We start from the raw sequence: 24,789 nt of genomic DNA, 5'->3' as shown, positions 1-24,789 counted from the left end.
CCGTCATGCCCCTTCCCTTGTTTGAGATTCCTGGATGTATTGTCCGTCAAGCCCCTTCCCTTGTTTAAAAGCAGACTGAAAACCCACCTTTTTGATATATCTTTCAATCCTTAACCCAACTCCTCTGCCCTCTAACCCAGCCATCTGATTAACTGTTACCCTTAACTGTATCCATAACATCCTGTTTGTCTTTGGGAAGCAGAGCTGAGCTTCTGATGCCATAATGGCTCTTCCACCAATAAGAGCCAACCGCATCAGTGATGTCACAATGGCTTGATTGTCCTGAACTCCTCTCAGCCCTCCAACCCAGCCAGCTGATTAACCGTTCCCCTTAACTGTATCCATGACATCTTGTTTGTCTGACTTGCATGTCTGTACTTAACTGTATCCATGAAGGACGAGTACTGGAGCCCCTACTAAGACTGTGCCCCCTTACTATGCTATTGTCTACACCAGGGGGGTTTTCAGGATTTCCTCAATGAATATGCATGAGATCTATGTGCATGCACTGCTTTCGATGCATATTCATTGGGGAAATCCTGAAAACCTGACTGGATTGCGGCCCTCAAGGAGGGACTTTGAGATCCCTGGTCTACACAGAGGCGCCTACTAGCAAGTAAGCATGATTAGGGGTGGATTCAGTGTGGATTTGGGGTGGGTTTTGGGCATGGTTTGACTTATGCGCTCTCATTTAGGCCAAGAAAACCCTAGCCTAAATGGCAGTGCGCCTAAGAATTCAGTGCTTAGCAGTGCCTAAGACTGCTTAGGTGCTACTAAGCGTGATTCCATGCATGACACCTAGCAGATGATTGACAGTCAAGCCTAACAGTGCTTAAGAGGTGCCAGGTATAGAATCAGCCTAAGTGCTTGCTAATTCCATTAGCGCTCACTAGGTTTTAGTAAAAGGGTCCTTTTGCACTTTAGCCAAAAATAAATAAATAAAACAAAGTGCATGAAATATCCAAAATTACAAAATAAGCCAAAAAAAAAAAAACCAACCACCCCAGAAAATGTGTGTAGAAGCATTTCTGCATGGAGAAAAATCAGTAATAAATTGAGACATTTGTACATTTCACAAGGAAAGAAAATACGGCGTCTGTAATCACTTGTGATGCAACATTAACCCTTGAAGCAGCCTGTTGGTGCAACATGTAAGAAAATCATTCCACCAACAGCTCTGTTTCAGGTTGCTTTGGGGTTTTTTTATTTGTTCTCACTTCTCTTTTTAATATTTTGTGTGTACTTTTTTTTGGGGGGAGGGGGGCAGAGGGTATTTCTTTTGTGGTGCACTAACCTCTTTTTCTTTCTCTCTTTGTACTTAGGATCTTAAGAACAATAGTGACTATTATAGTGACATATATATAAGAAATACAAGTCTGAAAATGAAACAAGCAATCAATGAACTACTTACATTGTTTGTAGACTTCATTAACACGAACATAATCATTCATATCAGTTAGCCAAATAGTGGTTTTCACAACTAGGAAACACGATACACATAGTTTGCATTAGGCTGCAGATTCCAATCTCTGTCAAATTTAGTTTAGAACATCTTTTGACTTTGATGGTCTAGATCAGTGGTTCTCAAACCTATTCTGGGGGACCACTAGCCAGTTAGATATTCAGGATATCCTGAATAAATGTGTGTGAGAGAGATTTGCATATAATGGAGGTGACAGGCATGTAAATCTGTTTCATGTTTATGCATTAGGAATATCTTGAAAACCGTCTGGCTGGTGGCCCCCCCAGAAAACAAAAGCAGCAGTTGGGCAGCTCAAATGAAATGTCATTAGGTGCTAGATTCACTAAGCCCACTAATCGTATTTGTCATCGTGTACCAACCCAATTCACTAATCTCTGTGCCAATCATCCTCCGATCCGTGCATGCAAATGAGGGGGGAATGGCATGCAAAGTAGGAAGGACGCGATTCACAAAACAATTTCAGGAACACCGAATGGGCTGCCCAATCAAAAAACAAACGACTGCTGAAGACCAGTCATTTGTTTAAAAACCCCTGCTCTCTGAACTGATTACATGGTTTTAACCCCTGCTTTCAACCCACGGGTTAAAACCACGGGCTCGCAAAAGTTTCCAGCTCTTGTGATAACAAAAAAAAAAAAGTTTCAAGCTCTATCTTCGCGGTGAGCATGCGCAGATCATCTACAGGCAAAGGAGATGGTCTGCGCATGCGTCAGGATCGCTGGAGAGCGATCCATGTGGTCAGTGGGGGGGGTGCCTACAATCGCCCCCATTTGTATGAGGACGCTAGAAGAACTTGTCAGCCTGCCACAGATTGGACATGATCGGGCAGATTAGTGAATCTAGCCCTTGAAGTCTTTCAAAATGAGGTGGTTTCTATAATCTAGAACAGTGGTTCCCAACCCTGTCCTGGAGGATCACCAGGCCAATCAGGTTTGCAGGCTAGCCCTAATGAAGCTGCATGAGAGAGATTGGAATATAATGGAAGTGACATGCATGCAAATCTGCTCTATGCATATTCATTAGGGCTATCCCGAAAACCCGATTGGCCTGGTGGTCCTCCAGGACAGGGTTGGGATCCACTGAAAAATCAATTCACTAGGCCAAATCAAATTGAAAAATTTTTCCCTGAATCGGGCAGCATTAGCACATACAGTGGAACCTCGGTTTGCGAGTAACCCGGTTTGTGAGTGTTTTGCAAGACGAGCAAAACACTCAGCAAACTTTTGACTCGCACACTGAGCACTGCCCCGATAAACGAGCACTTACAGCCCAAGAAGCGCCGCTTCGGGGGATTCCTCTTCCGTCTTCCAGCCAGCCTTCCACGTCGGGTGCCTTCTGCAGGTTGGAGGGCCTCTGTCTGGGCCTGTGCAGCCTACGCGTTGCGTGTGACGTGCACAGTGTCAATCATCGGCGTTGTGCGTGTCGTGCGTAACATAAGGGTGGGGTCTCTCCAGCATGCGGGGGGGCATCCGACGTGGAGGGCTGGCCGGTGGATGGAGGAGGCATCCCTCTGAAGCGGCACTGCGGGATTCTCCGGCGGCTGGCGGGCATTAGATGCATCCCCCCCCCCCCGAAACGGCACTGTGGGGTTCTTCCTCGGATGACGGACGGAGGAGGCAGACAGAGGAGACAGCGTTGCAGCACCCGGCACCCAACAGGTACAGACCCCGGGTTCTGGAACGAATCGTTGGCGTTGCCACTATTTTCTATGGGGAACTTTGCTTTGATAAACGAGCATTTTGGATTACGAGCATGCTCCTGGAACGGATTATGCTCGTAATCCAAGGTACCACTATACTATTAATTTTCTAAACTGCCTTGACCTGCTTGCTCAGAGTGGATATAAACATTAATAATTAATACTAATATTGATTCTACAACACTTCAAGGATATATTTTAAAAACTATTTTGGATTGTCAACAATATCAAATTCCATAAATTAGAAACCTGAGTAACACACTTAAGAGATTATTTGCAGTTACCATATCAAGTATCAGTAGTACTCCTGATTCTGCCCCTGACATTATTATTCAAATCTTTTGTTCAAAAAGTTCTTGGTCTGGATTTACATTTATGACCGAGTATAATAAAGATAAGCAAATCTTCTTCCATGTTCCCCAGGTACTGGTTCAAGGAACACCAACTACCACTTCAGCATACCCTGAAGAAAGCATGATGGCTGAAACATCGGTTTCTACCTAACAAGATGCAGTGAGACCCGAAAATCTGCAGAGAGATCATATAGCCCAGCTTCACGGGGAGAATATCTTTAACTCGCCAGAGACTTTTTTCCCTTTCTTGGAAAAAGAGACCAACTGATTTTCCTACCAGAATTCAAATTGGTGACCAACGGACTGCTCTGTTCCCAATTAGGTCTGAGAACTCACTATTTACAAAGTCAGACTGAAGAAAACCACGGCATGATGTTGAAACGTCGGTTTCTACGTGACAAGATGCAGTGAGACCCAGAAACCTGCAACAAGCACCAGCTACAATGTTTCTCTCTTTGTTTTGTTTTTATTTACAAAATGTTAGATTGCTCTGAGGTACAGGGGCATTTTCCTAACTACAAAACATCCAAAAACCTTAATAAGTTGGCACTTGGGATGTTTTTCTTGATAAAACATCCAAGTGCTGATTTTCAAAACAAAAAAGTTAGATGTTTTGTGGGATGTTTTCCCTCCAGAACACCTAAGTAGTAAAGGGGCATGTGAGAAGCATTTTGGGGCAGACTTTGGGGCAGTTTAGACTTGGATGTCTTGTGGCTATAAATCAAACCTTTTACAAGACGTCCTGGATGGAACTTGGACATTTTAGGCTAAACATGTTTTAGAAGCATCTAAAGTCAAAAACATACCCAAGCTGACTAGATAACCATTGAAGGGATTAAGTAATGACCTCCTCCCCACACTCTCCCAGTGGTCATAGACCCCCTCCAAACCCCCCCCCCCAAACATCCAAATTAAACAGTAGATACCTGTCTCTAGAATAGCAGCACCTGGTTGGGGAAAAGCGTAGTAGAACTGCACACTGGTTTCTTAAGTAGCCTGGTGGGTAGGCTGCTGAACTAAAGAGAGGAGGACCCAGGAACTATAAGCCACTCTAACCCACTACATTTAAGGTGGAAAGTGTGAGGCCACCAAAACCCTACTATACTGCCATATAGGTGCCACCTACACCCATAAGAATGATTGGAGTTGTAGACACTAGGCATCGGAACACTTATGTTTGGGGGCAGGCAAAAGCTCTGCCCCAGACTCTACCCAAACTCCACCGCTGACCCAACCAGGCCTAATTGTAATGCCATTTATTCCATTCATTTTTCATATGTACACACAATATAATCTTATTAACAATAATGGTTAACTACAAAATTTAACTACACAAAACACATTGTATGCTTCTCAGCATTCATTTCTACCATAGCACTTGGCCTTTGTCACACATGCAGAACACAGATAACCCCTATTCAAATACAGGACCACAAATTAAAAGTATTAATTTATTCAAATGAAACCCTAAGATACTAGACTCTACATGCAGTACCACACCAGAGGAATAGACATTGATTTCATCCTGAACAGTGTAAAATATAGACAGCAGATATAAATTCTCAAAATTGACACATTTCAGTCACTAAACTGAAAATAAAATCATTTTTCCTACCTTTGTTGTCTGGTGATTTTTATTTTTCTAATCATCTTTTCCCAGCCTCTGGTTGCACATAACTGTATTTCCATGGCCACCTTATCCATTTGCTGTTTTTCTCTCTTTCACTTTCTGTCCACATCCATCTTTGGCATTAACTTTTAACATTCAACTTTCTTCCATTTTTCTGCTCTCTTCTCAAAATCTACTATTCCGTGTCTTCTTACCTTCTCTTCCACTCTATCCATGTGTACCATCTCCTCCCACTTTCTTGTCCCCTATTTCTATCTATGCATAAGAAATCTTTCTTCTATTTCTCTTCCCTTCCACACCCATCGCTGTGCACCATTTCCTCCCTCTATCATTCTGTCCTGTGGTCTGACATCTATCTTCCCACTTTCCCCCTCCTATGGTCTGGCATCTTTCTCCTCTCCTTCCCACAGCCTTGTATCTCTTTCCTCTCCCATGGCCTGACATTTCTTTCTCCTTCCTTCATCCTTCCTGTAGACCAACATCTCTCTCCTCCTCTCACCCTTCCCATGGTCCCAACATCTCTCTCCTTCCCTTCCCCTCTGCCTGCAGTCTGGCATCTCTCTCCCCTCCTTCCCTTTCATTCCCTGGTCCAGCATCTCTCTCTCCTTCCCTTTCCAGTGGTCTGACATCACTCTCTACCTCCTTCCATCATCCTTCTCTGGAATCTGACAACTCCCCCTTCCTTGTGTAACCACCCTGGTCTCCTATGGTACCCTGTTGCCGGCCACGTGCACAGGAGGCAGGCCAGAAGAACACTATCATGTAAAATGAGGGTAAATAGGACAAATAGAAATTCCCCCTTTACCAGTTCTGGGACGTTGATCCCCAGAGCTATATGCATAAAGGTAACCAGCTGCTTAGAGAAATTCTCTGCCAACTTCCACCAAGCTATTAACCAGAGAGACAAGCTGCTTCTCTCTACTGCAACTGTTCCCTTCCCCTTCTGACCCCAACAGCAACTGTGCTTCTCTCTACACTGTTTAATAGGCTGAAAAAAACAACTCTGACTCTTTCAAGAGAACCAATAGGAACTCTATTTTAATGGCAGGAGAGGAGTCCACACAGTGTGCATGATAGCTTTAATGTTGCTATGACATCAGAGACCTGCCTGTTTAATCTCTGCACCTAGACCACAGAAATCCTCCTCCTCGCAGTACTTTTAAAAATGCAGTGAACATGGAAATCCCCCTCCTCACACTTGAGTTCCCTCCTTCCTCCCAGTGTAACATTTCACCCTTCCTTTCTCCTTTATGCCCCCTGTAGTCCAACATCTCCCCTCCCTTGCTCCTTTCTCTCCCTCCTTTCCTTCCACCAGTCCAACATTTCTTTCTCTCAGCCTCCTGCACGCTTCCTCTCCTTTGATCCTCATTCCCTCCCCCAAACAACATCTCTCCCTCCGAGTCCAACTTTTCACTCTCTGCTTTCTCCTCCTTCCCCAGAGTGTGACAATTCTCCTTCCCTCCTTTCTGCCCTCCCCATCCAACATCTGTCTTTCTCTCTCCATGAGTCCAACACTTTCTGCCTCCACACTTTCTTTCTTTCTCTCTCCCTCTCTCTCCTCACACCCTTCCCTCGAGTGTGACATTTCACCCTCTTTTCGCCCCACCCCAGTCCATCTCTCCCTCTCCATCTCCTTGTGCGCTCTCTTTGCCCTGGCTCATCTCTACCCTGCCCCATGATCTATCTTCATTTGCAACCCATAGGATGTTGCCAGCAGCAGCCAAGCTCATATGCTACCTTGCCGCCAGCACTGGCATCTCTTCTCTACTGTGTGACTGCCTCCGATGAAACGGAAGTTACATCAGAGAGGGTGTGCCATAGTAGTAAGAAGATACCGGTGCCAGCAGCAGGGCAGTGAATGTGATTGGCTGCCACCAGCAACGTCCTTTGCCACAAATGAAGGTAGGACCACCCCTGCTCTGAATGATGAGCCCACCAAGGCACCCTATTCCAACGCCTGTGGGTATAGTAGATTTTGGGGGAGTTTTGGAAGGCTCAGCGTAAATTATAAGAGGGTTATGTTGAGATGTGTATCTGGCAACCTTTCAGTGAAGTTCACAGCAGTACCCTCTAAGGTGCCCCACTACTCTATTGGTATATCCATGTGGCCAGTTCATTACAATGCTGGCCCCTCCCACATCCAAATGGTCTGGCTTTGGACGTTTTGAACTCTAAGACATTTTTGTGGTCAAAAATAAGCTCCTGCTTGTTTGAAATCTCAGACCTTACTGCAACCTCAGGGTTGGAACATGGGCCATTTTGAGGAGGAACTATATTGGTTTTGCCAGAATATGAATTCAGTGGAAAGAAGAGACTTTCTTAGTTAGCTGCTACTACTGATGTGCTATTGTCTGTGGATTTTACTGTGGTGCTCTGGTTTTACTTTTCCAGTGCAACTATACACTTTGGCAAGATGGAACTATCACTACTTGTGCCAGAATGAACTCATTGTCCAGGGTTTGGCTTTGAAACCGTGTACATGCCTATGTTCTTTTTCCAAGGGTTGTAAAGAACCTTTGACTAGGTCAGCCACAGAAGGGAAATTTTGATGTTCTCATTCCCTGTCTAGTAAGCTGATTCACATCTCAAACAGGGTCTGCTCAACCACCCTTCTAAGAATCCCAGTAACTAGGGATGGGATTAGAACCCACCACCAGCAACCAGTCATATTTACCATTACTGTAGTCACAGCCTGCGGCTTTCAGAATTTCACCCATATTCATAAGGGCCTAGTAGGAGTGAAAGACATCATTAAAATAATGCAATACATAAAAATTTTTAAAAACTAAAGTGTGCTACAGTGGAGATAAGCACTTAGGGCTCCTTTTACTAAGCTGCGTTAGGGCTTTAACGTGCGGAATAGTGCACGCTAGACACTGGCGTTAGGTCTAGCCACGTAGTGTGGGGTTGGCGTGCGCTAATCTGCTGAGTGCGCTAAAAACACTAGCACACCTTAGTAAAAGGAGCCCTTAATTAGGCATATATATATCCTTATAAGATAGTGTCTTAAGTATGTATCTATTTGCCTTCTTAAACTAGCCACTATGGCCGATTCTATGAAAGGCGATTTTTAAGGAACAATTGAAGTTATACTATTTTTCTTTAGCTTTCTGCTCTTGACCTTTTTCCTTACTTTACTCATGCTATGTAGATCACCCTTTCTTCTTGACTTCTTAGCTTATATCCTTAATTGTTTGGGCAGAATTTTGCTATAACTTCCCCCTTCCCTTGTGTTCCACTCCTTCCCTTCCCCAACCTTTTTGTTTTTATTGTAACCTCACCTTTCTTTATCCCTCCTTGTACCCATTGTTGTTTGTATGTTGGTTGAATTTTTGTTTTTGTTATATCTTTTTTAATTTTTGCATAATTTTATTTTAATATATTATTATTGTAAACCGCTTAGACTAACTGTGTTTGTATTTGCTGTATATCAAATAAATTGAAACTTGAAATTTGTGCAGAGGAATGGGGCACACATTGCATGTCAATCAAAAGTTAGCCGCCGTTTATAGAATCACACCTAGCAGTGCCTAAATTCAACTTAAACACAGGAGGGGTTAAAACCTTAGGCGCCCCCTATTTAATCCAGGGTTTTCGTGGTCTAAATACCAGTGCCTACTACTAGTACTAATCACTTATATAGCGCTGGAAGGCATACGCAGCATTGTACATTTTGACATTCATAGATAGATTGTAAGCTCTTCCAAGCAGGGACCATCTTGAACAGACAGATGTGACATTTAGGGTTGGAGATGCAGAACCTAAGGTGAGAGGAGTTAGGAGTCAAAAGCACTCTCAGAGGTGGGCTTTAAAATGGGCCTTGAACACTGCCTGAGACGGAGCCCACCGTAGGGATTCAGGCAGCTTGTTCCAAGCATATGTCCAATTTAGGCACCTACATGCAAAATACACCCAAGATCCACCCACAATCTGCACCTAACCATGCCTACTTTCTAGAAGGTATCTTGGACTAGGTGGTTACTTGAAATTCATAGGCACTTACCGAGTTAGGCACCTAACTTTAGCAAAAATTTATTTTTGCTAATTATCAGCGAATTATTGGTGCCAATTAAGCTTTCATGGAGAAAAGTGTGGCATAGTGGTTAGAGCTACAACCTCAGCAGATAGACAAGGGCGACCCGGTCGACATTGTATATCTGGACTTTCAGAAGGCGTTCGACAAGATTCCACATGAACGACTACTTCGGAAAATTGTGAGCCATGGAATCGAGGGTGAAATACTCACGTGGATTTAAAACTGGCTGGAGCATAGGAAACAGAGAATGGGGGTAAATGGACAATACTCGGACTGGAAGATTGTCACCAGTAGAGTGCCGCAGGGCTCGGTGCTTGGACCCGTGCTCTTCATGATCTTTATAAATGATCTGGACATAGGTACGACGAGCAAGGTAATTAAATCTGAAGTTATTCAGAGTAGTGAAGACGCAGGGGGATTGCGAAGATCTGCAATGTGACATAATCAAGCTCGAGGAATTGGCATCAACATGGCGGATGAGGTTCAGTGTGGGTAAGTGTAAAGTGATGCATGTTGGTAACAAAAATCTCCTGCACAAATACAGGATGTCCGGGGCGGAATTTGGAGAGACCTTCTAGGAAAGGGACTTGGGAGTTCTGATCGACAAGTCGATGAAGCCGTCCGCGCAATGTGCGACAGCGGCAAAAAGGGCGAACAGAATGCTAGGAATGATAAAGTAGGGGATCATGAACAAATCGGAGAAGGTTATCATGCCGCTGTACCAGGCCATGGTGCGCCCTCACCCGGAGTACTGCATAGAACACTGGTCGCCGTACATGAAGAAGGACATGGTACTACTCGAAAGGGTCCAGAGAAGAGCGACTAAGATGGTTAAGGGGTTGGAGAAGTTGCCGTACAGCGAATGATTAAAGAAACTGGGCCTCTTCTCCCTCGAACAGAGGGGATTGAGAGGGGACATGATCGAAACATTCAAGGTACTGAAGAGGATAGACTTAGTAGATAAAGACAGGTTGTTCACCCTCTCCAAGGTAGGGAGAACAAGAGGGCACTCTCTAAAGTTAAAAGGGGATAGATTCCGTACAAATGTAAGGAAGTTCTTCTTCACCCAGAAAGTGATGGAAAACTGGAACGCTCTTCCGGAGGCTGTTATAGGGGAAAACACCCTCCAGGAATTCAAGACAAAGTTAGACAAGTTCCTGCTGAACAAGAACGTATGCAGGTAGGACTAGTCTCAGTTAGGGTGCTGGTCTTTGACCGGAGGGCCGCCGCGTGAGCTGACTGCTAGGCATGATGGACTACTGGTCTGACCCAGCAGCGGCAATTCTTATGTTCTTAGCACCCTGAGGTTTGGGTTCAAACCCTGCACTGTTCCTTATGACCCCGGGCAAGTCACTTAAACTTGTGAGTCCACCAGGACAGGTAGGGAAACTGCTTGAAGTACCTGTATGTAAACTGCTTTGAGAGTGGTTGTAAAGCTACAAAAAGGCGGTATACAAGCCCCACTCCCTTTCCCTAATAATTAAATTAGGTGCTAAGATTGGGACAGGACAGGGCAGGGGCTCTGGAATATAAGAATAGCCTTACTGGATCAGACCAGTGGTCCATCTAGCCCAGTATCCCATCATCATGGAGGCCAATCCAAGTCACAAGTACCTGGCAAAACCCCAAACAGTAGCAGCATTCCATGCTGCCGGTTCTGTGTATCTGCTTACTACTCATCTGGGAGGACAGGGTATATGGCTTCTGCTATTAAAAAAAAAAAGGCTACAACTAGAACAGGAGTTTTCAACCTAGTCCTCAGGGCACACACAGCCAGTCGGGTTTTCTGGATATCCACAATGAATATTCATGAGATTGGCATACAAAGGAGGCCGTGCAAGAAAATCTCTTACATACATATTCATTGTGGATTTCCAGAATCCCTATTATATGGCTGGGTGTGCTCCCTCAGGACTGAATTGAGAACCATTTAACTAGAAGTTTGAGAGGAATGGAGGCTGAGAGGGGGGGGGCAGATAGGGAATTTGGAAATGCTGAGAAAGGAAGAGAGCTGGGATCAGTGAGAAATGATGAGTGTTAAGAGCAAGAGGTGACATGTTCGAGCAGGAATCTCAACCAGTTGACGAGTGCTGAAGTCATGAGCTTGCTGTCTAAAAATTGTGTGTGCCTGCAGGCTGGGGATTGTGCAAAGCAGGAAGCCAGGTGCTTGAAATCACCACAGCTGCTTTCTAATTTTGCTTTCCCCTCAAGCCCACAAATCACCTTTGCTGTCCGCCCAAGATGGAATGTTGCGGGGTTTTCCCCCCTCCCCCAGAAATTAGCACCACTATATCCCAAAGGTACTTATACTTCCACTGTGATCACTACTGCCAGCCTGGTTCAGAAATGTAGGTTCCTATGTCTTTCCTTTCAGCATCACAGTCCTTCTGCCAATTTGAATCACTGCCTTGTCTGAAAGCAAATGTGTCATATATGTAATTTTTGGCATGAATGATGAATGATATAGATATATATTTCAGTATACTGCTGTAGGATCTTCTTGAAGGCCAAATTGTTGTTTTGATACTCTACTATTAAAAAAACAAAACAAAAAACCTATCAAAATGTTATTTTTGGTGATTTAGAATAAGTACATTAAACTTTTTCTCCGTTTCACAGCAAATACATATGCAACACCTTTGCTTTCAGGCAACAGTGGAAAGGGTGAATTTTAAAATAGGGACTGGTAGAGGGGGACAGGGGTAGGCAAGTCCAGTCCTCGAGAGCCACAGGCAGGTCAGGTTTTCAGGATATCCACAATAAATATTCATGAGATACGATGGTCATTTCATAAATAATGCACACTATTTTATTTTTATTTACATGTTTATTTTTTTTCAAGTATTTCTTTACAATCCTTCAATATAGTCTCCCTGCTTTGCAATGACCTAGTCCCAACGTCCGGGAAGCTTCATTATTCCTTCCAAGACATCATTTTGTTCAGTTGCCGAACGGCTCAGGTACTGGCGGAAGAAAGCTCTTCCAGAGATGCAAAACGATGTCCACGCATAGGTTGTTTCAACTTTGGAAAAAAGTAGAAGTCTGGTGGACTCATGTCTGGACTGTAGGGAGCATGAGGTAACACCTCCCAGCCGTATTCGCGTCTTTTTTCAATGACGAGTGGAGAGCTCCATCTTCCCCACGACCAAAACAATTTTGATGAGCTCAATCAAAAGTCAAACAAATGATGATTTTTGCTTATGATCATGAAGGCATCATCGTCACAGACAAAGTTCCATGTGGAAGAAGTGTCACAGCAGTGTATTATTGTGATTTTTTGCAAAAAACATGCGCAGAAAAATGCACAAAACCCGACCTCAGTTGCTCTTGGCTGGGCCACTCATTGTTCATGACAATGCTCGCCCGCACATAGGGAATGTCATTGAAAAACTACACGAATATGCCTGGGAGTTGTTACCTCATGCTCCCTACAGTCCAGACATGAGACCACCAGACTTTGACCTTTTTCCAAAGTTGAAACAACCTATGCGTGGACGTCGTTTTGCATCTCTGGAAGAGCTTTCTTCTGCTGGTATCCAAGCCATTCGGCAACTGAACTAAAACAGTGTCTTGGATGGAATAATGAAGTTTTCCGGACGTTTGGACTTTGTCATTGCATAGCAGGGAGACTATATTGAAAGGCTGTAAAGAAATAATTGGAAAAAAAAAATAAAACATGTAAATTTAAGAAAATAGTATGCATTATTTATGAAATGACCCTCGTAGATTTGCATCTCAAGGAGGCAGTGCATGCAAAGCCATCTCATACATATTCATTGTGGATATCCTGAAAACCTGACCTGCCTGTGGCTCTTGAGGAATGGAATTGCCTACTCCTGGAGGGGGGTATTGAAAGGAGTGAGACAGACAGGATAAGCCTAGGAGTGGAGAGAGATTGCAATGGATGAGCTGGGGGGGGGGGGGGGAGTATGAGAGAGAAAGTATGAGCCTGGTGGAATGGCCTCACTACAGAAGGGGAACCCTAGGGATTACCATTTTTTTTGGGGGGAGGGACACAAATATATCTTTTGGGATTGGCATGAGGTGGGAACTTGGGGATAAGGGACAACAACAACTCAGAAATTAAGAAGGGAAATCTAGAGATTGAAAAGGAGTAAAGGAACCTGAGACCAACTGAGGACTTTGATATTAAGTGGGAATCAGAGATTATGTGGCACCGAGGGCAATACTGCTGAGTAGGGATACATGTAATGTCTGTTAGAAGAGCTGAAGGATTTTAGAAAAGGCTAAGTAAATGGGATAGGGTGGAAAGATGATGTGAAACTGAAGAACATGGAGGCACTGAGAAAGGGATAAGTGAAGAAACGGTTTGGTCTGTAAAGAAATGCTAGAAGGTAGAAATAGAAGAGCTGGAAAGAGGCGAAAGGAATATAGGAAGCTAAGTAGAAGATAAGAATGAGATGAAGGCCAGGGAAGGATCTAGAGCTGGTAAGGAAACAAGAAGTAGAAGGAGGAATATGAAGGCTTGGAAGGGGGTTGAGTACAGAGGGTTGGAAATAGGGTTCTAGGTCTTGAGTGAAAGAGAGAAGGAAGATAAGGCTGGGGAAGAAATGAAAGAGGAAGAAATAGGTTGATTAGGAAGAAGAATGGAAGATGAAAAGCTAGCAAATAGGTAAGAAGTGAATAAAGAGGGAGATTGAGGACTGTAGGGTGCAGAGAGGGAAAGAAAATTTAAATCTGTTAGTAGAGAAGCACAGACGAGGGAAATGGAGAAAAAACGTGTCAGACAGTTGTAGGAAAAGGAGACAACAGAAAAGAAATAAAGGAGATTTTGTATTTAGGAAAGATAAAAGGAGAATGGAAAAATACCTTGTCCCATACAGTCAGAAATTTAAATCGGCCACAACATAACAGTACTAAAAGAGAGGATTTAGAAAAGGGGTGAAAACTTTAGAAAAGGGGTGTAACCCCTTCCTACCGACTCCTACATTGGCTGCCGATGGAGGCACGCACGAAGTTCAAGCTAGGATGTCTCTGCTTCAAAGTATTAAACGGTCTAGCCCCAAAATACATTACAGACCTCTTCTCATTCCCAACCAACAGACATGAAAGAAAAACACACACGAAATTTGTCTCCCCACCGGCTAGAGGGTGCAAATATAAGAGACACCATCAACAACGGCTATCGTATCAAGCAGCCACATGGGGTAAAGACCTAGAAAAACTAATTGCACACACAAACAACTATGAAGAATTCAGGAAACACCTAAAAACTTATCTATTCTTGAAATACCTAGGTAATGAACCGGAGCATCAACCCCCCTCGTAACAGCATCACACACCTGTACTTATAAATTATCAACCTCAACCCCTAATCACTAACCAGGAACACTCTATTCAATTTTCGGAATATTTCTACTTCTGTGTAAGCAGCTAGGCACTTCCTGGCCTGCAGCACACACACTGTCGTAAACACTATTAATGTTATCAGATGTAGTTGTACAGTTTCTCTTTATTGTATTTACAGTCTCTCGTTTTGTAAACCGCCTAGAAGTCGCAAGATTGCTGGCGGTATATAAGAATAAAGTTATTATTATTATTATTATTAAACTGTGTTTGAGTACTTCTTTGGTGTGAGCTCTGTGACAGCTAAAGCAATGGTAGTTCTTTTTCATGCTGTTTCATAATTATATGTATTATTTAGTGTTATTTTGCATGTAATTTTTGTTCCCCGATGATATTTGTGGATAGGCGGGTTATAAATAATTTTAAATAAATAAAATTAATACATTTTATTTTTGTGTGTGTGTGTCACTGGAAATAATCAGTTTTGAGGATGTGCATGTCTTATGTCTTTGTAGCGTGATTCTACAAGGTGGGCATACCTTTTATAGAATCACACTTAGCATCTGTGTATGACGCATTACTTAGGCGCAGCAGTTTCGGCCTTCTAAAACCAGGCCTAAATACCTGCACCTAAGTTACGCATGCATCGGGCATATTCTGGAATGCTCACGATTCACCCACAATCTACCCCTGGCTATGCCCCCCTTTTCAAATTCATGCAGTGCAACTGAAGCATACTATTATAGAATTGCGCTTTCCAAGTTATGAGCATAACTTTTAATTAGTCTCAATTTATCATCAATTACAAGAGTTAATTGCCAGTTATCAATGTCAATTAGGCCAATTAATTATGTTGTACATGTACATTGGCTATGTGCACCAATGTATGTGCAGAACTTTAGACGCCATATACAGAATTTGAGGGTAAGTGCTTCTGTGCCAGTTGTGACCGTGTCATGTGCTAATGAACACTTTTGTCACAGGAACAACAAGGGGACATTCTGGGCATGCCACATTAGATGTCACACTTACTGCATGCCAATTTTTGCATTGAGACGTGGTAACTGCAAAATCTAACAATCTTTATTAAAGGGCCCCTATCGGTAGCATAGTGAGGGTAGAAGGTGCCTGGGGCAGTGGTGCCCCCCTGAACCCTCCTCTCCATTCCTGCTCCTTCCCTGCCCCCCACACCACATTCACGCCCACCTTTCCCTCTTTAAATCTTCGTCAGTGTGAGCAGCTTCTCCAGCCTGCAGCTTGTAAAGGTGTTGGCTTTCCCTCTGATGTCATTTCCTGACCCCGCGACCAGGAACTGATTTCAGAGGGGAGCCAGGCCAGCACAAGCAGCAGGCCAGAGAAGTTGCTCACACTGGCAAAGATTTAAAGAGGTACAGGGGGAAGGGAGGGCGCACGAGTAGTGTGGGGGTGCAAAGAGGTGCTGGCACCCTCACCAAGAAAGTGCCTGGGGTCGTCTGCCCCCCTCCCCCCTTACTATTCCACTGGCCCCTATATATCACAAGAACTCTATCTGGAATAGGCCTCACCTGTATCATTTGAAATTCAACTAGCAACACCAAAATTTTACCTGTTTAGTTTCTTCGAGTACTCCACCAGGTACAAGCTGTCCAGTTGCTACGTCAATACCAACCACACCGCAGATGTACATGGTCTTATCAACCACCACAGCCTGACTGTACATGGAAACAATCAAGGAGAAAAGTATGTAATGCCAGTGCTCTTCACATCCGTCTACAGTACACCCAAAATCTAGCATCCACCACCTCCTTTAATAAGCCATTTCAGGTCTCGCAATCTTCAACTCTGTAGTCTTCCTCTGCCTTCTAGTCATCATCTATAATTTTATAACCAGCATTTTACACATGCATAAATTTGTCATATACATGTGAAAAAATGCCTTTAAAACTAACCTATCTGAAATCCCTCCCTCCCTCCCTCCCAATCCAATCTTATATACCGATTCATCCCAATGATGGGGCTCAATTCGGTTTACAAAAGATTAAATAATAGGACAAGGAAAACAAGATATTAAGAGTACAGTCATCATCATTTATAATCCTTATTTATATTGAAGAGTCAGTTAGAAATTTCTGAAATAGATAAGTTTTTAAAGTTTTCCTTTTTCTTTTACAGTTTATTTGGGGGGGGAGAGTTGTGATTTTCTTGCAGCTCTTTTCAGCTACGTTTAGTGGTTTCTTTTTATCTTATCAACTAGTTTTTTAGCCCGTTACATTAACGAGTGCTAGCAGCCCTTCTCCCTTTTATCTCCTCCCTGTCCAGCAGCACCCCCCCCCCCATTCCCTGCTCCCCCTATCTAGCAGTAGCTCTTCTCCTTTACTTTTATGTCCCCCTGTCCAGCAGCACCCCCCCATTCCCTGCTCCCCCTGTCCAGCAGTAGCCCTTCTCCTTTACTTGTCACCCCCCCATTCCCTGCTCCCCCTGCCCAGCATTAGCCCTTCTCCCTTACTTGTACCTTCCTCACTGTCCATTGGGAACCCTTCTCCCTTACCTGAAAACCATGCAGCCTTGGGGCTTTTGGTAGGCCGGGCCACTTTACATTTTAGAAGTCCCCCACCCCATTCCCTGTGCAGCAGGCAGCAGCATTTATTTTATTTTCTGGCCAGCTCCCTTGCCAAATTTCAAAGCCGCAGGCAGCGGCAGCTCCTCTACCGATCCGCACTGACAACGGCCCCACACTCGTGGTCTGGCTTGCTCCCTTACTAAAGCTTTTCGCGGTAGCGGCTCCTCTTGCATCCGGCCCTGTGTCCAAAGCTTCTCTGAAGGCTGGCTCCCATGAAAATGTTATTTTTCTGTTCAAAGACGCGGCGGCAGCTTCTCTCAAGAGGCGCACCAGCGTCGGAAGCCTTGTCTCTGGACACAGGGCCGGATGCAAGAGGAGCCGCCACCACGAACAACTTTAGTAAGGGAGCCAGCCAGACCGTGAATGCGGGGCCGTTGCAAGCTCTCATACGCACTCTTGCCGGTCACGGACCTATTGATCACAGATCAGAGATCACGGAACATGCAGGTATGAGTGCACATACGCAGCTAGGGTTTTATTATAGTAGATATAAAGTGCGACAGTTCACGGTATGTTGGGCGAAGCGCATCAGGGTTTGAGACATGTGACAGGCTCTAAGGAGTAAAACCAGTCCATTATGGAGTTTAATTTTATAAAAGGGCATGTTTTACCTGTCTTTTACAGAAAACATATTTGAAAGTAGGCATCTACATTTATACCTGCTTTCAGGCTTGTGCAAATGTTCCAGTCTATTTTACAACATTAGTTTTAATTTTTAATTTAATTTTAATTTAATTTAATTCTTATATACCGCTAATAACCGTGAGGTTTCTAAGCGGTTTACAAAAATGATGCATTAAAGATACAATAAATAAAAACTAAATAAATAAGATAGGTACTTGGAAATTCCCTAACTGTCCCAAAGGCTCACAATCTAACTAAAGTACCTGAAGAAACAGTATGAAAAATAAAATAAAAAGACAGAGGTAGAGATAGAAATGAAATATTCCAGCAAGTAATGAATAAATAATTTAAAGATAGAATTAAAATAATAATTAAAGTAAACAAAATAGAGATAAAAATAAGCATAGAGAGAAACAGAAACACACTCCAAAAAAGTATCAAGATCTTTGACTTAGTATAAATTAGAACGATATACCCCCCCTTCTACGAAGCTGCGCTAGTGGTTTTTAGCGCAGAAAGCTGTGCTGAATGGCCTGCGCTGCTCCCGACACTCATAGGAACTCAATGAGCGTCGGGAGCAGCATGGGCCATTCAGCGTGGCTCTCTGTGCTAAAAACCGCTAGCACGGTTTCGTAGAAGAGGGGGGGAATAGTGAAAATCAAATGTCAGATAGAATAACACTTTCACATAGACAAAGCAGTATGAAGTAGCACAGCTAGAGCACAAGCCAGAAATAAACCCAAAAGGGAGGAAAAAGCCTTTGAAGAGAGCCCTCCCACCGCCACAAAAGTGACTTAAGGTGTTCAGGCAAAAAAATTTCATAGGCATGAAAACCTCCCCTGGGAAAATAAAAAGCTCTGTGCGGTGCAATGAAAATTCAATGTGGTCAAAGTGAAATAAATTCAGACTTATCTCAAAACATGATTGGTACACCAGCGATGGCCAGCATTTCACATTTCTGCTGCCTCAGGGTGTAACCAATCCGATCATAAGCTGAAAATAAAAATGACGAGAGTGAAATCTTCAACCAATAACAACCACTGTTAAATGCTTTAAGGTAAACACTATCATACCTTTCAAATGGGACTCGTGAAACGCGTCTCCCTGCACAAAAATGGCATCTCACACACTATGTTAGAGGAGATTTCACTCTCATCATTTTTATATTCATAGAGAGAACATCAGTAGCATAGCTAGGCAGTTGATTTAGGGTGGGCCCAAAATTTCATCTCAGCATCCCCCCTAACTAAAGCAAACCCAAATTCAATTGCCAGCTCCCTCCAGCGTCCTCCCCCTAAAGTAAATGACATTCCTGTGCTGGTGGGAATTCCTGAGCCCTTCCAGTCAAAGACTTCCTCCCACTAATAGCTGCCCAATCTATAAGTTATGCCAACACTATCCTGGAGCCGCTGCTACCAGCCGCTTGCCTTCTCATGTACTGTACATGCTGAGTTTCGTGCAAGCATTAAAACTGAGCAAGTACGCAGAGGGGGACCTGTGGCCAGCAACAGTGGCTCTGAGACAGTGCCTACAGCTGCCTAAGATGTAAGGTTTTTCAGTGGGGAGGAAGTCTTCGACTGGCAGGATGGAAATCACCACTAGCTACACTAAGGGAGATAAAATATTAGGCAGGTCCAGGTCCATCTGTGGCTGTGCCACAGAAGAACAGTGTGAGGCCAGTTTTGTAGCATAGAGCTTTCAGTCACTGCTTCCATGAATGGTAAAGCAGTGGCTGAAAGCTTCTGTGCATTACCTGCTAAATAACCAGTCTAAATGAAATGTTCCCAGCATCTGCCCCAGAAATAGAGGTTGAGACTAACACAGCAAAAAGATGGTCACATTTATGACAAACTAGGAATTATGACTAGAGAAGGATCCAAGCGGGGGAGGGAGGATGGAGGTCAAGGATCAAAGTCATCAATGATCATACAAGAATGCACATGTGTAAAGTGGCACAAAGAGTGGAAGCAGTCAGTCTACAGTAGAAACATAGAAACATGATGGCAGATAAAGGCCAAATAGCCCATCTAGTCTGCCCATCCACAGTAACCATTATCTCTTTCCAAGAAATCCCACTTGCCTATCCCAGGCCCTTTTGAATTCAGACACAGTCTCTTGTCTCCACCACCTTTTCTGGGAGACTGTTCCATTCATCTACCACCCTTTCTGTAAAAAAGTATTTCCTTAGATTACTCTGGAGCCTATCACCTCTTAACTTCATCCTATGCCTTCTTATTGCAGAGTTTCCTTTCAAATCAAAGAGATTCGACTCATGCACATTTACATTACGTAGGTATTTAAACATCTCTATCATATTTACCCTCTTCCGCCTTTCCTCCAAAGTATACAGATTGAGATCTTTAAGTCTGTCCCCATACGCCTTATGATGAAGACCACATACCATTTTAGTAGCCTTCCTCTGGACCAACTCCATCCTCTTTATATCTTTTTGAAGGTGCGACCTCCAGAATTGTACACAATATTATAAATGAGGTCTCACCAAAGTCTTATACAGGGGCCTCAATACCTCCTTTTTCCTACTAGCCATATGCAACCTAGCATCCTTCTAGCTTTCGTCATCACCTTTTCAACCTGTTTGGCCATTTTAAGATCATCACATACAATCACACCCAAGTCCCGCTTGTCTGTCGTGCACATAAGCTTTTCACTCCCTAATCTATACCGTTCCCTCGGGTTTATGCAGCCCAAATGCATGACTATGCATTTCTTAGCATTAAATTTTAGCTGCCAAATTTCAGACCATTCTTTAAACTTCGCCAGGTCTTTCTTCATGTTATTCACACCATCTGACATGTCTACTCTATTGCAGATTTTGGTATCATCCTCAAAGAGGCAAATCTTACCCGACAACCCTTCAGCAATATCGTTTATAAAAATGTTAAAAAGAACAGGCCCAAGAACAGAAACTTTTCTCAGAGCGATTTCCATTGATCACTACCCTCTGTCGCCTTCCACTCAACCAGTTCTTGACCCAGCCCTTCGCTTTGGGACCCATCCCAAGGGCACTCAGTTTATTTATTAGACATCTGTGTGGAACACTGTCAAAGGCTTTGCTAAAATCTAAATACACCACATCTAGCGCACATCTGACGGGTCTCTGTAGCGGTCATAAATCTAATGATTCAAAAGAGACGAGCAATTCTTAAAGAACCGTGTGCAAATGAGGTTCACAGAGGGTCACCACATTTACATGAGATCAGTTGCTGGTGATAGTGATCAGAACATGCACAGGATAGTCCACAGAGAGAGGCATAAATGTATGCATATGCCGGAAAAAGCTACACTGTAGGCACTGATGGCTTGGGTGGATAGGAGGGGTGGAGAACTACCAGCAAATGTGTCAATCTTAGGCGTGCCAATGCTATTGAATGGAAGGGAAGGGAAGAGGGGTGAAGTCATCGGCCTTCAACAACTGCACATAAAGACACGCCTTTAATACATGCACTTGAGATGCATGCTTTTAAGGGGGTTCCCCCCCCCCCATTACAATAGTACCATAATTTATGTGAATAGTGTGTTTTAAAAAATTAATCATGAGCCTCAGCCAGATATATGTGCCTGAGAAAACGCTTATCATAGTACCGGCATTTCCAGACCAGCTGGTAATTTTTGGTCACTAAAAGCTGGTGCTTCGCTATAGAGAACTGCCCAGAGTGCTTGCTTAAATATTAATGACCCCATTGTACTACATTTGCATGGCAGAGTCAGAGGCTGCTAGAAAGCTCGGAAAAGACCAGTGTAAGCCCTTTTGAGAATCGGTTGGTAAAATACTGTCACAATAAACTGCCTGGAATCGGTTTAGCGACCATCATTAAAGGCACAGTGAGTTTTGAGAATCTGGCCCTAAATGCAGAAAAAAAATTGAGCAACACAAATTCAGCAGCTTCCATGTGGAAATGGTGATTTCACAACTTCCATATGTAGCTGTTCCTTTTACAAACCTAGAAGTATAAATGCCACCAATTATAATTAATTATAAGACTAAACTTTTTTTCCATTTTGGATGCGGAAGTAAACAACTGGAGCAGTTCCCCATGTAAAGTCCTATCCAAAACAAAAAAACACTTTAAAAATCTGCCTTTGACATGGTACAAGATCCAATGAGGGAATTTTTTTCCCATATAGAAGTGTACGCCTTCACCCAAATCACACCTCTTAACACCACTCCCCCCCCCCCTTTGAAATTGCTGTATGGTACTGATCTTCACATGTACAAATAGCAGCTTTCTGAAATTACTATTTAAAAATGATGCTATTTACACTGGAGATGCTTCCAAAATAACCTCCCTATGTACAAAATTGATCAAAATATGCCAACCTATGCATTTTAACATACGTAAAGTTGATTTCTGTGTATTAAGGTTCTAACCTACTGCAACAACTTTTGTTAACCAAGAAGTCTGAAACCAACCTAAAGGCTCTTTTTCCCCCATTCACAGGCTTCAGAACTTTCACAGAAATATATAAACGCAGTCTATAAAATATTTCTCCGTTTTTTTTTCAACTAATTAAAACAAATCCCCCAAATTCTAGTTGAAAATTACATTGCACTTTAAGATATGATTATTAATAGCAATTATGGTTTATTGTTTAAAAGTTCATTTGATTTACAGCAGTGTCATGTATTAACAGTTATCTCAGTACCTGTAAATGTCTTTCCTAACAGGAGCTCTGGAAGTATAGATCACTTTCCTCACTGTGGCAGCCATGGTGAAAGTCTAGAGATCTCAAAGCAAACCTCATCACTAGCCCCAGGGTTGCAGTAACCTTTGAAACTTAAAGGGAAAAAAATTTTGCTGACTCATATTTCACTTTCAGGCCCCTGATGCAAGTCAGTAGTTGCACAAATGCTAATATTTGCAAATAGTCTGAAAAAAACAGACCAAAAAAGAGACGTCCAAACGACTAATACAGTCCCTATTGTAGAAAATGTTTTGGTTTCCTATTCCCCATTTGCAGAAATCAGAAGTTAAGATTCTGCCGATACTCTAGGTAGGAGAGCAGAGTCCTCTGTAAGAAAAGTTTAAGTTCTAAGGGGTCCCTTTATCAAGCTGCGGTAGGGGTTTCATGCACGTAATACCGCGCGTTAAACTGCCTGCCGCGCTAGCCGCTAACACCTGCATTGAGCAGGCATTAGTTTTTTAGCCGGCTGCGGGGATTAGTGCGTAATGTAATGTCCGACGCTTTAACCCCGCTAGCGCGGCTTGATAAAACGACCCCTAAGTCTTCCACTGAAGAGGAAAGATATAGTGGAATTGGGAAGGAGGAAAAGAGACTGCAGCTGCTCTAGTGGAAGAAGGAGAGAAATAAAAACATATTTTAAAATTGTCTATATGCTAATGCCAAGTCTGAAAAATAGGGCTGGCTTGCTAAAATGCATAGCATTAAAGGCAGAGATATAATAATGTGGTACAGCACACATCGCGAAAGGGGCACAGCGATACCAGGATGCAAATTATATTGAAAGGACAAATAAAGATCGCTCAGCCTACCTAGTCTGCCCATCCATACCAACTGTTCATTTTAACAATAATAATAATAATAACTTTATTTTTGTATACCGCAATACCACGAGCAGTTCAGAGCGGTTTACAGAGGAAGAGACTGTACACAGACAGCGAAGTTACAAAGAAAAATTTTCTAATTACATTTGTAAGCCGGGAGTAGTTAGGTCTATCCGGAAGTGTTTCAGAGAAGTTGCAAGGCAGGAAGGAGTCAGAGGAATTTGTCAAAGAGATAGGTTTTAATTGATTTTCTGAAGGATTGGTAGGAGGGTGAGTTGGAAATGAGGGTGGTTAGATATGTATTCCATTTGCCTGCTTGAAATGACAGTGTTCTGTCAAGGAATCTCTTGTAGATACAGCCTTTCGGGGAGGGGAAGGCGAACAAATAGGCATTACGTGTGCAAGTGGTGCCTGGATGATGCGATAGGTAGATTGGGGATAGACCGGTTATGGTTTTGAAGCAGAGGCAGGCAAACTTGAAGATGACCCTTGCAATTCTGAGATCATATTCGCTTTTTAGGTTGCTAGAATGGGGAGAGAGATACTTAATATCCTACAGATTTATTTTAACCATTTAGGCTTTAGAAGAAATATTAAAACTTTTTTCTTTTCTTGTAATTTGTTTTGAATATGGATTAAGTTTAACAAGTTGCAATTATATTTTAGATTTTAATTTACAGAATATTATTGTAGTTTTACTTGTGTCATGTCATTCTCAGACTGTTTTGTTTTCTTTGTTCTGTAATCGGCTGAGGGGTCCTTTTATTAAGCTGTGGTAAGTAATTGTGGTGCTTACTTAAGATTAAAATGGCTTCTCATGGGATGCACACTGGTAACCTGCAGTAAATGTGCACTTTTGCACACACACAAAATTAAATTTTATTTTTCTGAAAGGGGCCGTGTCTGAGGGCAGGGAATAGGCATGATAATAATAATAATAATAACTTTATTCTTCTATACCGCCACAATCTTGCAACTTCTAGGCGGTTTACAATCAAGAGAGCTGGACATTCAGCGAAACACAATATGCAGATATACATAGGAAATACAGATAGCATAGACTTTAAGAAAGCAAGAATATAGAAATACAATTTGCTTAGCAAGAGTATAAGATGTACATTTTGGTAGGTAATGTCCGAGAGGACCTGTTTGGAATAAGCCACATGTTTTAGAAAATAACAACAAAAAATTACGATATTATAAAGATAATAGTTTATATGTATCACAGTTCCATGAGATTCAGGTGGACTAAGGAGGGGGGGGGATAAAGGTAGGGGGTGGTGGGAAGAGGTAAGGGGGGGGTAAAAGTAGGGGTAGGGGTAGGGGAGACCGTTCTTGGGGAGAGAGGGGGGAGAGCGGGTCAATTGTTTAGGTATTTCAGGAACAGGTATGTTTTTAAGCGCTTCCTAAATTCCCCATAGGTAGTGGGCGAAAGCAGTTGATCTAGGTGTTTACCCCATAGGGCTGCTTGGTGAGAGAGAAGGTGTTCGAGGTGTTTTTTCAGTTTGCAAATCAGTTAGCATGTGGGCCATT

At 43.0% G+C, this 24,789-nt stretch overlaps 1 protein-coding gene across 3 annotated transcripts in view; it reads right to left on the bottom strand.

The window, feature by feature from the left end:
• LOC117355404 (2-iminobutanoate/2-iminopropanoate deaminase-like) overlaps positions 1 to 22,490 on the bottom strand; it is a 32,523-nt gene extending 10,033 nt beyond the window's left edge. For 2 of the 3 annotated variants that reach the window (XM_033933909.1, XM_033933910.1), the window contains exons 1-4: positions 22,397 to 22,490; positions 16,094 to 16,199; positions 7,840 to 7,894; positions 1,412 to 1,480 (exon numbers count right to left, since the gene is read on the bottom strand). In XM_033933909.1, coding sequence (XP_033789800.1) covers positions 1,412 to 1,480; positions 7,840 to 7,894; positions 16,094 to 16,199; positions 22,397 to 22,461 — 295 coding nt within the window. In that variant the 5' untranslated portion in view covers positions 22,462 to 22,490. The remainder of the gene's footprint in view (positions 1 to 1,411; positions 1,481 to 7,839; positions 7,895 to 16,093; positions 16,200 to 22,396) is intronic. The other variant, XM_033933911.1, reaches the window with a different exon arrangement.
• Between the last annotated feature and the right edge of the window lie 2,299 nt (positions 22,491 to 24,789).

Source organism: Geotrypetes seraphini, chromosome 2 (assembly GCF_902459505.1).
Source record: "Geotrypetes seraphini chromosome 2, aGeoSer1.1, whole genome shotgun sequence".
Lineage (NCBI taxonomy): Eukaryota > Metazoa > Chordata > Amphibia > Gymnophiona > Dermophiidae > Geotrypetes > Geotrypetes seraphini.
Note: the sequence above shows the minus strand (reverse complement) of the source record. Positions and strands in the feature narration are given on the sequence as shown.